We start from the raw sequence: 12,046 nt of genomic DNA, 5'->3' as shown, positions 1-12,046 counted from the left end.
AGGACAAGAAAACGGGCAAGGATGCTCAAAATAAGTACGTAAAAACTGATGACGGATCCGAGCGCACCTCCAGCAGAAGCTGGTGGGAAACTACATGGACCACAAATAGCGAGACTCCCCCTTATGGACTGAAAGCTAACGCAGCAACATGCATGCTGCACTTGGAAGTTAAAAATAATCACGAGGAACAGCACCTAAAATTAGAAAAGGGTGAATTAAAAAAAACAAAACAAAGGGCCTTAAATAATTTAAACTGTATTTATTGAAGCAAAGCAATCAATAAAACAAACCAGACAGAATCGTTTCACTTGTGCTGACTTCTCAGTTTCCCTAAAGCTGATTCAGAAAATGAACTCAGGGTAAAAAAAGACTGTTGGTATTCCCACAGATGTAAGACCCTCTTTACATTTTCTTTGAAATAATTCTATTTAAACAATTTCACTAAGCTTAATGATCTCATTACAGCTCTGCCCGCTGGAGCCAATTATGGGTTTTATTTAGGTATAACACAAGGGAATGTATCCACCACACTGTATCAATGGTTTCCTGATTAAGATTTTTTAAAAAGTAGCACATAAGAAATGCAAATACATCTTTAAGTACACTCAACAAGGACAGACGAGGGCTTTAAAGCGCACAACTGAAGAGGGCCATGACAGTATAAAAAGTCGACTCAAGAATAATCCTCATATTTAACCACATGATACAAGTTAAAAGGTTTGATTCCCCATACACTTTCACTTGATTATGAATAATTTTAATAATGCTTTATAATGGCCAAATCAAGAAAAGGTCGCCCCATATAAATGTACATACATCTTGGGTTGTTTCTGTCTACACAGAGCAACCCCCTGCAAAACAATACTAATTTACTAGTCTAAAAAAAAAAAAATAATACATAATATCAAAAACAAGAGGAAATAAACACGGGGGGGCCTAATAGATATCTGTGACTACAGAGTACATGAATCATCCAACTTGCCAAACTGCTGGGGTTGGGAGTCACCTTATTCATTTGGATTTGGGTTGGCATCTGGATACTGCGAGAGGTCAAAGGTAAGCACTTTGCTGATAACACAATCTCCTTGCTGTGGAAGAAGAGAATAAAAATCTGTCATCTAATGTTTAAAGACTTTTACACTTAAATCTCAAAGACGTTGACATGATCATCGGACCGTTTCTTCTGGGGTCTGAAAGATATCTTTAATCGTGCCAAGTTTTAAACTAAATATGACAAATGTGCTCCAAATTCCTAATCCTAACCACTGATCACTGTTGTAGCGTCTAAGCGATTGGTCGGCGTCATTCACAACAGGTATCGCGGCGCACAATGAAACGACACAAACACAGGAAGTTTAAGCACACCTACCGAATATGAGAAGATACATCTAACTTTTGACTGGTGCTACATGTGTTCATATTTAGAGCATCTGGACATTAAAGCATAGTTTCAATCAGGTCATTTTTTATAAGGAGATTCACTTCTGGACCCAGTTTCACCACCTCGGGAAGTACAACTCATTCTGCGCTTCCTGAATGGATTCAGACACAGTTCGTGCTACACAGATATATCATGGCTTACAGGGTGGAATATCCTGATGACTTCAGTAGCTGCATTTAAAAATTCATACTTGAGAAAGGGAACTTGTCTTGATTACACTACGGCACCATCTAAAGCTCAACCCCATATCATATAGTTCTATGATTGCAACATTTCTCTGTGTAAGCTTGTGGTCTTACTGCTCCACAATATATTAATTTATGGATTCTATAAATCATTTGTTCGAAAGTTTAGAAAAATAAAAACAAACCTCTGGATAAACTCCTATGAGTGAGTCTGCCTTCGTGTAGAATTCCTCCTTCAGAGAAATGACGATGGCCTGGAAGTTTTCCACCGACTGGTCTTTGATGTAATTCGCCACCTTTCGGGGTACAAAGAGAAGGACTCACTCAGCCGCAATGTAAAGCCGCTCTGCTTAAATGACAAGCAGCACCAAATAGAACCTGAAAACACTGAATCTGAAGTCTGTGCAGACCTTGCCAATATTCGTGTTGTCCAGAGCTGCGTCGATCTCGTCCAGGACAAAGAAGGGGGCAGGTTTGTAGCTACAGAGTCAGAAGAGATGCGGTTAAAGACATTAATTCACAAGCAAGTCAAACATGAGTTAAGAGTCTCTCCTTATTTCGCGCTGTTTACCTGTGTATTGCAAATAGCAGAGCCAGGGCAGCGACAGTCTTCTCTCCTCCAGACAGGTTGTCCATTGGTCTGAACCTCTTCCCTGGAGCCACACAATTGTAGTTGATACCATCCAAATATGGTTCCTCTGGGTTTTCTGGGCCCAAAAATGCCTAAACAAAAAAGATTCAGTTAGTGTGTAAAAAAAAAAAAAAAAAAAAGTAGCTTTCAGTATATATGTACGGTATATATACTGAGAAACAACAGAGGATTATCAGTTATACACCAACTTAATTCATATAATAGTTAAACATACCTGGGCACTGCTGTTGCGTGACAGCGCCTTGTAGATTTCATCAATGTTGGTGGCCACAGACTCAAAACAGGTATTGAAACGATCAAATCTCTCCTTCTTGATCTGCTCAAAGGCTTGCTTGGCCTTTTTGGCTCTCTTACGAGCCGCCTCAAATTCTGAAGTAAAGACAAATATAACCATGAGATCACACAGAGTTAGGATAATATGGTTTTAAACCAACCGCCACCATAATTCTGCCATCTTACCATCGCTGGTCTCCTGGAACTTGTCCCTAACACTCTCCAGCTTTTCCATGGCCTTCATGTTGGGTGCGCTGATCCTCTGAAGGATGCTCTGCTGCTCATTCAGACGCTGCTGCAGTGTGTTCGTCTCTGCCTTGATCTCTTCCTCTGACAATGTGTCCTGTAGGGAGTCAAAGAATGAACTGAATAAACCTTCATATATTTAAGAACTGTGCCTACAACTATGGATGCATCTTTGCTTGATAATAGTTGGTATATAATCAACATTAATATCGCTCAGAAAAGCGAGTAGCGCAGGTTCAGAGTGCTCACTTTTTAAATAAAACAGCTGGCAGGGGACACGCAACACTATTAAAATCAAAGGTGTGTATGTTATTTAGACCATCTACCTTTAGGTCTTCTGACAGGCTGCTGTAGTCAATCTCTATGAGAGCTTCTTTAGCCAGAACACTGCTGGATGTCCTCTGGCTGCTGGACTCTTCTGTTTGGGAGCTCCCCTTGAAACACCACAATGAAAGAAAAGTGTGATTTTTTTCTGTTTCAGTCTAAATAAATGATAACATTTACGACCGTATTTATGTACCTCTCCCTGGCTGATGTCATCCATTGTTCCGGAGCGAAGCGGCAACCTGATATCCTGCATTTTGCAGGCCTGAAGCAGGTTGTGGCGGTCACTGCGCTTCTGCTCCAGTTTGGTCTCAATGGCAGTCACCTCCTTCTGAAGCTGGGTCAACTCTCTGAAAAAAAAAAAAATTAAATACAAAAATTTGCAAATTGGAATAACAAAAACGGCACCTTTACGTATGGAAAAACTATATTGAATGCATGCTTTCGCAGACACTGACTTGTTAGCGCCTCCCAGTTTTTTGCGGATCTCCTCCATTTCGTGATTTTTATCATTGACTTCAGATTTCTTTGTGAGGTGCTGGTTCTTCAGGTCCTGGAGCTGGGCCATTGTCTCATCAATAATTTTCATGTGTCTGTGCTCCTCCTACAAAAAACACGTCAGATTGAATTTGATCTCAGAACTGACAAATAAATGAAAAAGTTTTCATCTTTCACTTGATATTTTTTACCTTCTTAAGTCGCTCTATTTCAGCCTCATCCTTCTTAACAGTCTGTTCCCACATCATCACCTTCTCTTGATCCTCCTTCAGCTGGTTCTTCTCATAGTCCACCTGGATACCCAGACGGGTCTTCTGGGTCTCAAATTCAAGACTGAAGGCAAAATGGCATGAGGTTAGACAAGCATAAAAAAAAAAAAAAACAGGGCAGTTTCACCTCACGCAAACAGACGGATTTACTGAACTGACCGCTTCTTTGCAATCTCATTCTGCCTCTTCACTTTCTCCTCCTCAAATTCTCTGATGTTCCTCACTCCAATCTCCTTACAGAATTCCACAAACACCTCATCCTCCACCTGGAAAACAGAAAGATTTGTGTCACTGCAGTTCCACATATTCAGAAATTTGCTTCTGGGCCTCGCTTAGTGTGAGTCTCACCAGATTCATGCGGTCACGGAGGTCAGTGATTTCCCGCTCGCGGGACTGGATGATCCTCTTGATATCGTTTATGCGGGGGCCAAAGTTTGCAAGTTCACTCTCCAATTTGGACTTCTCCTGCACAACACAAAGGGGAAATAAAACAGATTTTAATACAACAGTCAGCATTTACAAATGGTGAGAGAAAAACACAGAACCGTAGCCCCGGGTCACACCTGCATGTTGAGGGACAGGTGTCGGGTTTTGGTCTGCTCCAGGTCACTCTGGGAGTACTTGAGTCTCATCTGCAGACCGTGGGCCTGAGACTGCACCTGACGCAGCTCTGCCTCCTTCCTCTTCGCCTTCATTTGCTCCTACAAAGAAACACAAAGAGGACAGTGGGATGAATTTACTTTGAGGGACAATTAAGTTGCAGTCAGTGAATATAAACTCTTTGAAACTTTGTTTTCCAGGTAATAATCAGCTTCATACCGTCTATAAGGGACAAAAACACAATCTCCTTGCGGTAGGTAAAAAAAAACAAAAAAACAAAACCTTACCTTGAGCTCTTCAGTAAGTTTTTCCTTTTTCTCCTTTAGCTTGTCCACTGCCTTTTCATCCCAACGCCTGGCCTTGGCTTTCAGGTCGCTGGCTCCTCCAGAGATGACTCCAGACTTTTGGAACAGAGTACCATCCAGGGCTACCGTCTGGACACACATGAGCGATGACAAATTAGGCAAAGAGAGGACGGTCCTCATATCTAAAAGATTATCAGATGGACTCACTAGCTTTCAATATTCTCATCCCAAACTAAGGTAAGTACCTTGTGTCTGTATGGCCCTCCAAAAGCAATCCTTCGTGCATCCTCTACGTTCTCGCAAACCAGAGCGTTGCCACAGGCATACTGGAGGGCTTTCTTGATGTGAGGAGGTTCATAGCGAATCACATCAATAACCAGCTTGGCCCCTCGCAGTTCTCTCAGTTTTTCATCTGTTGGTTTAACCTTTGACGAGACAAAATCAGTTAGAATTTAAAAATTCAAAAGAAACGTTTGTCCATTTACTCATCAGTGAAACTAACTGAAACCTTGAAACTCAAGACATTTTTTGGTGTTGGTGTACTTCAACACAAGTCGGAAAAACATAGTTCTAAGGTTGACAAACTTCTCTAAGGATGCTTTAATGTGGATTTAAGATTTATCAATGCCTATAAAATAAAACATTTATTCTTATCATTTTTTTGGGTTAAAAATACATATTCTTTTCAAACCTTTGCATAAGCAAAACCATCTGATGCACATTTTCATATTCACCTCAAGGTAGTCGAGAGGAAGGAAGGTCTCAGGCTCTCCTCTCTGCTCCTTGATGTATTGAATACAGTCTCTGCCAGTCTTCTCTGAGTCAACAATGATGGCATCCATGTTCTTGCCCAACACTTTGGTCACAGCAATCTGATACTTCTTCTGAGTGGGCTGACACAGGTCGATCAGACGACCATACTGAAAACAGAGAAGCATATTCCTCATTAAAAAGAATTTACTTTGAATCTACTCTGTTCTTTCATTATCAACCAAAATGGGAGGAAAAGCAGATGGGTTATTGACGGGGGGGTTTCTTCTTTTTTTGTACTGCATGCTGTCAGGATTGTCTCACCACTGAGCCTGGGTAGAGTCGTTTGATACTCTCCATGATCTCTGCCTTGCGCTGCTGTCGACTGTTCTCTTGCCTGTCGATTCTGGCATCGCCAAGTTGCTCCATGACCTACAGCAAAAAAAAAAAAAAAAAAAAAAAAGAATAAATAATAAAGGAGCAGACAGAGTTCTTCACAGCAGACATTTTCATAAGTTGACAAAAGTAAAGCCTAAGTTCTATGCGATACTACGTATGTAAGCATGGATTAGTAGTCCACATTGTTCAGAAGTCTTATATTCACTCTTCTGCTTTTCCCTCATAGGAGAAATGTCTGCAGTGTGAGAAATTGTTTGATTCACATGGAGATGTTTGTTGTTAATTATAGAAGAAGGCTACTCCCCTGCTAAAGAAGACGCTTTAAACATGCAAACATCAACTCAACGGCACACTAAAAACACCCACAACTAAGGAAACCATTTGAAGTCACCTATTTTTCTTTGGTTCTTCTTTTTCTTCTGTATCAGTTACCTGGTTAAGCTCCGTGTTGATCTCATCAATCCTCCTCTTGGCCATCTCCACCTCGTCTGTCAGCTCCTCTTCCATGCGCTTTTGCTCATCAAGTGACTGCCTGAGAAGGTAACCGAACAGAAGCATGAGACATATGACAACGATGAGCACAGCACAGAAAACTCCAACGCAAACATAAGAGCAGCATACCTGCTGGTGGTAATGTAATCCTCTAATTTCTCAATACGTTTCTGGTTTTCCTCAATTTCACGGATTTTCTGTTTGATCTTGGCCTGAGGAGAAATAACCAACATATGGTTCTATAAGTAAGAGCAAATCGATTTGTCCCACGGCAGAAAAAAAAAAAAAAAAAAAAAGACCCGATAATGTCCCCTTCTTTACCTCCGTCTCCACTTTCTTCCTCTCCTCCAAGTCAAGGCGATCCTGATCGGCCTTCTGGTCACGGTTGAACTTCTCCAGCTCCTGAGCCAGAGTGGCAGCGCGTTTACTGGCCTCCTCCTTCAGACGATGGTATTGTTTCACCTGAAGAAAGACAGAAACAAAGTTTATCATATTCAAAGTTCAATTTTACATTATGATATTGTAACAAACCTGAATTTATGAGAAATTACTGGATGAATAGCGATAAGCCAAAAATCATAGTTATAACAACGTGTCATGCGATTATAGAACATGTCAGAACGAGAATTATGTACTTTCAAAGCATAGTGACAGATGATATCCTTTACCATTTGGAATGCATTTAATCAATTAAAAAAGGTTAAAAAATGTGAATTGCACTCTCCTTAGGAGAGTTCAAATCTTTTGAATCTCTCAAGGAACAATATTCTTTGCCAAATAAGGATTTTTATAAATATTTGCAGATAAGGCATTATGTACAACAAAAAAATAAATCTCTTAAGTTTACTCCAGATTCATATCACTTAGAAATTTTCCTGATCAATAATAAAGAACACAAACACTTTATTTCTAAATTTTATTCAGAAATATGCTCCCTCAGTGTGGACAAACTTTCTTGGTTGAGGAAATCGTGGGGAGTGCTATTTAAATGTGAAATAAGGGTACAGGTTTGGGACAGAATTCTTGCTTTACCATCTAACATCTCAATCTGCAACAAGTTTAAAGAACTGCAGTACAATATTATGCATAATGTTTACATTTCTCCAAACATTTTCAGTAAATATAATGTGGGTATGTCACCAAATTGTCAAAAATGTAAAGTTCATGTGGGTACAAGGTACCATCGTCTTTGGGAATGCATTTACATTCAGAAATTTTGGAACAAAGTGTGCTCTGATATAAGTAAAGCAATAGGACAACAAGTGATTGAAAATCCAATGGTGTGTTTGCTTGGTCACGTCCCTGTTTCAATTGAAAAAATGAGAAGGTGGTTCAATCACTATTAATGCTAGCTAGGAAGAGTATAATGTTGAAGTGGGTGGGGGAAGACCCTCCATCTATTTCTGTATGGAAGTCCTTGATTGTCAACCTTATGACCATGCTGAAACTTGGACACTTTATTGATGGCAAAACTCAGTTATTCATAGACACTTGGAGGAAACCTCTGGAAGCAATGGGAGTTGAATGCAATGGAGACCTAAATGGGCAACCACTTTGGACCTGATCTGCTTTACTTGGACGCTGTGTTACCGCTATAACCATTGTATCTCTGACCAGTCCGCATTGGTTATTGTTTTTTTTTTTTTTTTTTGCTTGTTTTTTATTTTTTATTTATTTATTTATTTTTATTTTATTTGTTTTTTGTTATTATAAACGACTGTAAAAGTTGATAAATAAAAAATTAAAAAAAAAAAAAAAAATGTGAATTGCATCTTGTCAGACCTGATTTTCCTCCAGAGTGAGGTCCTGGCCCTGGCTCTGGGCTTCCTCCTCCATCCTTTCCTCAAACTCTTGCTTGGCCAGCTCCACCGCCTTCATCTCTTTATCCAGCTCATCCATGTCTCCCTTGCGCTTCTTGTACATCTTCTGGGCATTCTGCAGGGATTTTCGAGCTGCCTCAAGCTTCTTGATTTTGTGTGAGGTGTTCTCTTTGGCCTTGATGTATTGCGGCCTCTTTTGGTTCAACTCAGAGTCCTTCTCTCTGCGAGAAGAATGAAATGATAAAAAAAAAAAATGTGTTAAAAAAAAAAGTGCTCAATGGCACAGGATCAACGGTGCTATGAGGAGGCTGTGAAGACACGATCACTTACTTGATTTCTTTCTCGATGGTCTGCTGCTCCCTCATCAACCTGCCCAACTCTTTCTTCTTGTCCTTCAGCTCTTCCTCCACATGGTCCATCTTTTTACGGTCCTTGTCAATCTCCTTGTTCCGCTGGCCAAGCTCTTTGTTCAGTTTCTCAATCTCAGTCTCATTGTGGTATAGCTTGAAGAGCTGTAACTGTACACTGGCCCTGGCTACTTCATCCTTGAGACGCTGGTAACGCTCAGCCTGATAAAACAACGGGACAAAGAAAAACAGTGCAGTTAGAGATGCACCCATATGCCAGGGCCAACAACAACTAATGTTGAAATGTATTGCAGTTTCAGATAAGATAACCAATAACAATAATGGAAGAAATCTGATAAAGAAAAATGTTTTACTCTCACAGTTCTTTTTCTAGTGCAACATCAACCCTGAAGGCAGCCTAATAATAAGAACATATTGATTTACAGTGTAATTGTTGGCAAATACTTGTATTTTTGTTTCACTTCACTATTAAATAAAATGCAAGTATTTTACATTAAAAGAGCCAACAGCCCTGTGATATCGTTCCTCCCTTCTTCTGTTCTTAGGAAGCTAAAGGGAAAAAGACACGCTGCTCCATGGGTACTGTTGGCTGAGTAAAGGAGCTTGTCTTAATGTCAAAGTCAAACAGAATTCAAATATGTTTAAGATACACAACTAATTAAGTTAAATGATTGATGACAGAATAAATGTTCTTAGCTCAAGCACAGCTGGACAGAAATAACAACTGAAGATGATGCAGCTCTGCAAGTGTATGTTCTGCTTGTTCAACAAGATAAATTGTTCATTCATACCATCTTTATTATTGATGGGTTTAGGTGTGCTTACACAGATAATGAGGATCACCATTAATTTAATTAAAACAACCAGCACGGACTGTTTTACTGTCCAAGCTTTCGTCTTTTCTCGTTTGTGTGCACACGTGTTGAGTTGTGCATCCAGTATTCACCGCGCTCCATTTTATTGGACACAGTTATGACTCATCAACCACCGATATATCGCACTTCTTCACATGAATAAACGTTTTAGGTGTTTTGAATACCAACAAATTTTAACCAACAAAGTCCCACCATAAGGTCAACTCTTTGTTGAGAATGTGGCAGATGTGCTAAAACTTTTTACTAAAATGTAAAGGACCAAAAGTTAGGCAAATGTTTAATTTCAGTCCAAACAGGACAAATATATATGGAAGAAAACATCACTGCAGAGACAATGTATTTGATTCCTCCCTAAGAACATACCTCCTCTTTCTCTTGCTTGGCTTCTTTGCGCTCTGCTGCAATGTTTTTCTTGCGATGATAATTAAACTGCGTGTCCTCTTCTGCCTTCACCATCTCTTTTTTCCGTCGGTCATACTCCTGGGCCAGCTCTCCAGAACGCGAGATCTCCTCAAACAGTGCAGTACGCTCTTTGGGGTTCTTCATGGCAATAGACTCCACAGCTCCCTGGACGTGATGAAAAAGAATCAAACTGAGGTGAGCGAGAGGAACCGGCAAAATAATTTATCCACAGCTGTGTTAGCTAGTGAAGACCACTCAACACTTCTGAACTAAGATTAAAAAAAAAAAAACGGTGTGCCGATTACTTATTCTCACCTGAAAGACTAGGAAGTTCCTGGCCTTAATGAGAATGCCAAGTTTTTCCAGCTCTTCGCTATATTCAGGCAGGCCAACCACCTTACTGTTGATGCGATACTCAGAGGAGGAACCTGACATGGCAAAAACTTGAGTATTAGTTTATCAAAAACATTCAAAAACTGCTACAAATGTATTATGCTTATCATTCTCAAAATAAGTGAAATTAATAACAATAAAAACACGTGTTACATATCCAATATTTAGATGGCCAGTAACAAAAAAAAGAAAATAGAACAACTAGACTTAAGTGCTACAAAGAGGTCAACTGAGAGCAATCATAATTATTAACTGGATTTTGGGTTTATGGAAATCAGCAGTTGAAAACATGTGCATTTACATAATAATGTGAAGAAGTGCAGCCTATATGTACATGACTCAGACAACAGAAATAAACCACTTATAAATGTACTTTTTTAAGTTAAGTACCAGCAAACTCATAAATGAAACAAAGTTTACATGGCTCACTAAAACCCAACTAATCTATTTGGGAATAAAATTCTTGATTCTGATTTTTAAATGAATTAATGAGCAACTGAATTGCACAGTGTGCCACGACTGTCAATGACAATTCTTACCAATAATGGCCCTTGTGAAGGAGCGTTCTTCGCCATTATCTTCCTGGTAGACCATACTGACAAAGGCTCGATTGGCAGCTGGTTTTCCTACCGGCGCCCCATGGATTAGATCCTTCAGAGTCTTTACACGCAGGTTACTAGTCTTTTCTGCCAATACAAAGCTGATGGCATCCATAAGGTTGGACTTTCCTAAAAGAACAGCATTGAGATTTTTAGTAATGAGTGCAAACCTTGGAGAGAAACAAAAACATAAACTTGGTGAACTGTTTACTTGATAAATCGCACCAATTGATGCGATCCAAAACAACAATCCTGTAACATATAACATGATTTTTTTATTAGCTAAAAGACCACGACTTGTTGTGAAACGGCACTGTGTTGTTGTACTGTACAGTATTCTAATCCCCTCGTATGTACGGGTGAGTGAAACATCTAGGACTGCAAAGTATGAAACATGACAATATTAGATGTTTAAACAATCCACAGCAGAGCTTAATTAGTTCTATAACACACTGATGAAGGACTTAACGCATTCTACACGTAGGTAGCCGCAATCCCTAACCTAAATAACACTGAACAATATACCTTATAAGTGCTTTCCAGCAAATCATGCACAAATATACTCAAAGTACAAACTGCACATTGTGCTGTGTAAAGACAGCGTGTTTACCGTTAGACAATTCAAGCACCCGTTTGCATTTCCCTTAGAAGCTAGCTGATATTTGCTATCATAACATACCAGATCCATTAGGTCCGATGATCGCAGTGAACTTGTGAAACGGTCCAATGATCTGTCTTCCTTTGTACGACTTAAAGTTTTCGATCTCTATGAGTTTTAAATAACCCATTATTGTTGTTTTTGTGTCGCTGTTTGAAAAAGAAAAACTGGACGGAGAATGTTAGCTTAGCAAAATGCTAAAATTCAGTGTGTAGCGTACAAGTAATCTCGAAGACGAGGTGTGCATGCAAATGGATGAACCTTCCCGTTCAGTCTGTTGCTGGTCTGCGCCTACGTTACATTATTAAATGCACGTAAGAATTGACAAGCTAACAAGCGTTATATATCAAATAGTCTCGGAACAGTTGTGACAACAAAGCGCCATTTTACAGTTTAGCAGGAAGACCACCGAGCGCGCGAGACACGAAAATTCACAATTTCTCGCGAGACAAAGTTGGGCTAACGATTGTAGTCTCATGTTGACTCTGACAAGTTAG

The 12,046-nt window shown here is 39.7% G+C and overlaps 1 protein-coding gene across 1 annotated transcript; it reads right to left on the bottom strand.

Moving 5' to 3' along the window:
• Positions 1–244: 244 nt before the first annotated feature.
• Positions 245–11,962, bottom strand: smc1a (structural maintenance of chromosomes 1A). The gene is made up of 26 exons (XM_075476728.1): positions 11,571–11,962; positions 10,832–11,020; positions 10,215–10,327; positions 9,861–10,064; positions 8,585–8,823; positions 8,217–8,475; positions 6,756–6,896; positions 6,564–6,646; positions 6,375–6,474; positions 5,868–5,975; positions 5,528–5,713; positions 5,039–5,218; positions 4,776–4,922; positions 4,452–4,589; positions 4,237–4,353; positions 4,048–4,154; positions 3,811–3,952; positions 3,580–3,725; positions 3,318–3,471; positions 3,124–3,231; positions 2,738–2,894; positions 2,493–2,647; positions 2,198–2,349; positions 2,037–2,106; positions 1,812–1,922; positions 245–1,088 (listed from the first exon to the last, which is right to left on the bottom strand). The coding sequence occupies exons 1-26, from the start codon at positions 11,677–11,679 to the stop codon at positions 1,008–1,010; spliced, it is 3,696 nt and encodes a 1,231-aa protein (XP_075332843.1). The 5' UTR covers positions 11,680–11,962; the 3' UTR covers positions 245–1,007.
• Positions 11,963–12,046: the final 84 nt, after the last annotated feature.

Source organism: Odontesthes bonariensis, chromosome 10 (assembly GCF_027942865.1).
Source record: "Odontesthes bonariensis isolate fOdoBon6 chromosome 10, fOdoBon6.hap1, whole genome shotgun sequence".
Classification (NCBI taxonomy): Eukaryota; Metazoa; Chordata; class Actinopteri; order Atheriniformes; family Atherinopsidae; genus Odontesthes; species Odontesthes bonariensis.
The sequence above is the reverse complement of the archived record's forward strand: the minus strand, read 5'-3'. Positions and strand labels throughout refer to the sequence as shown.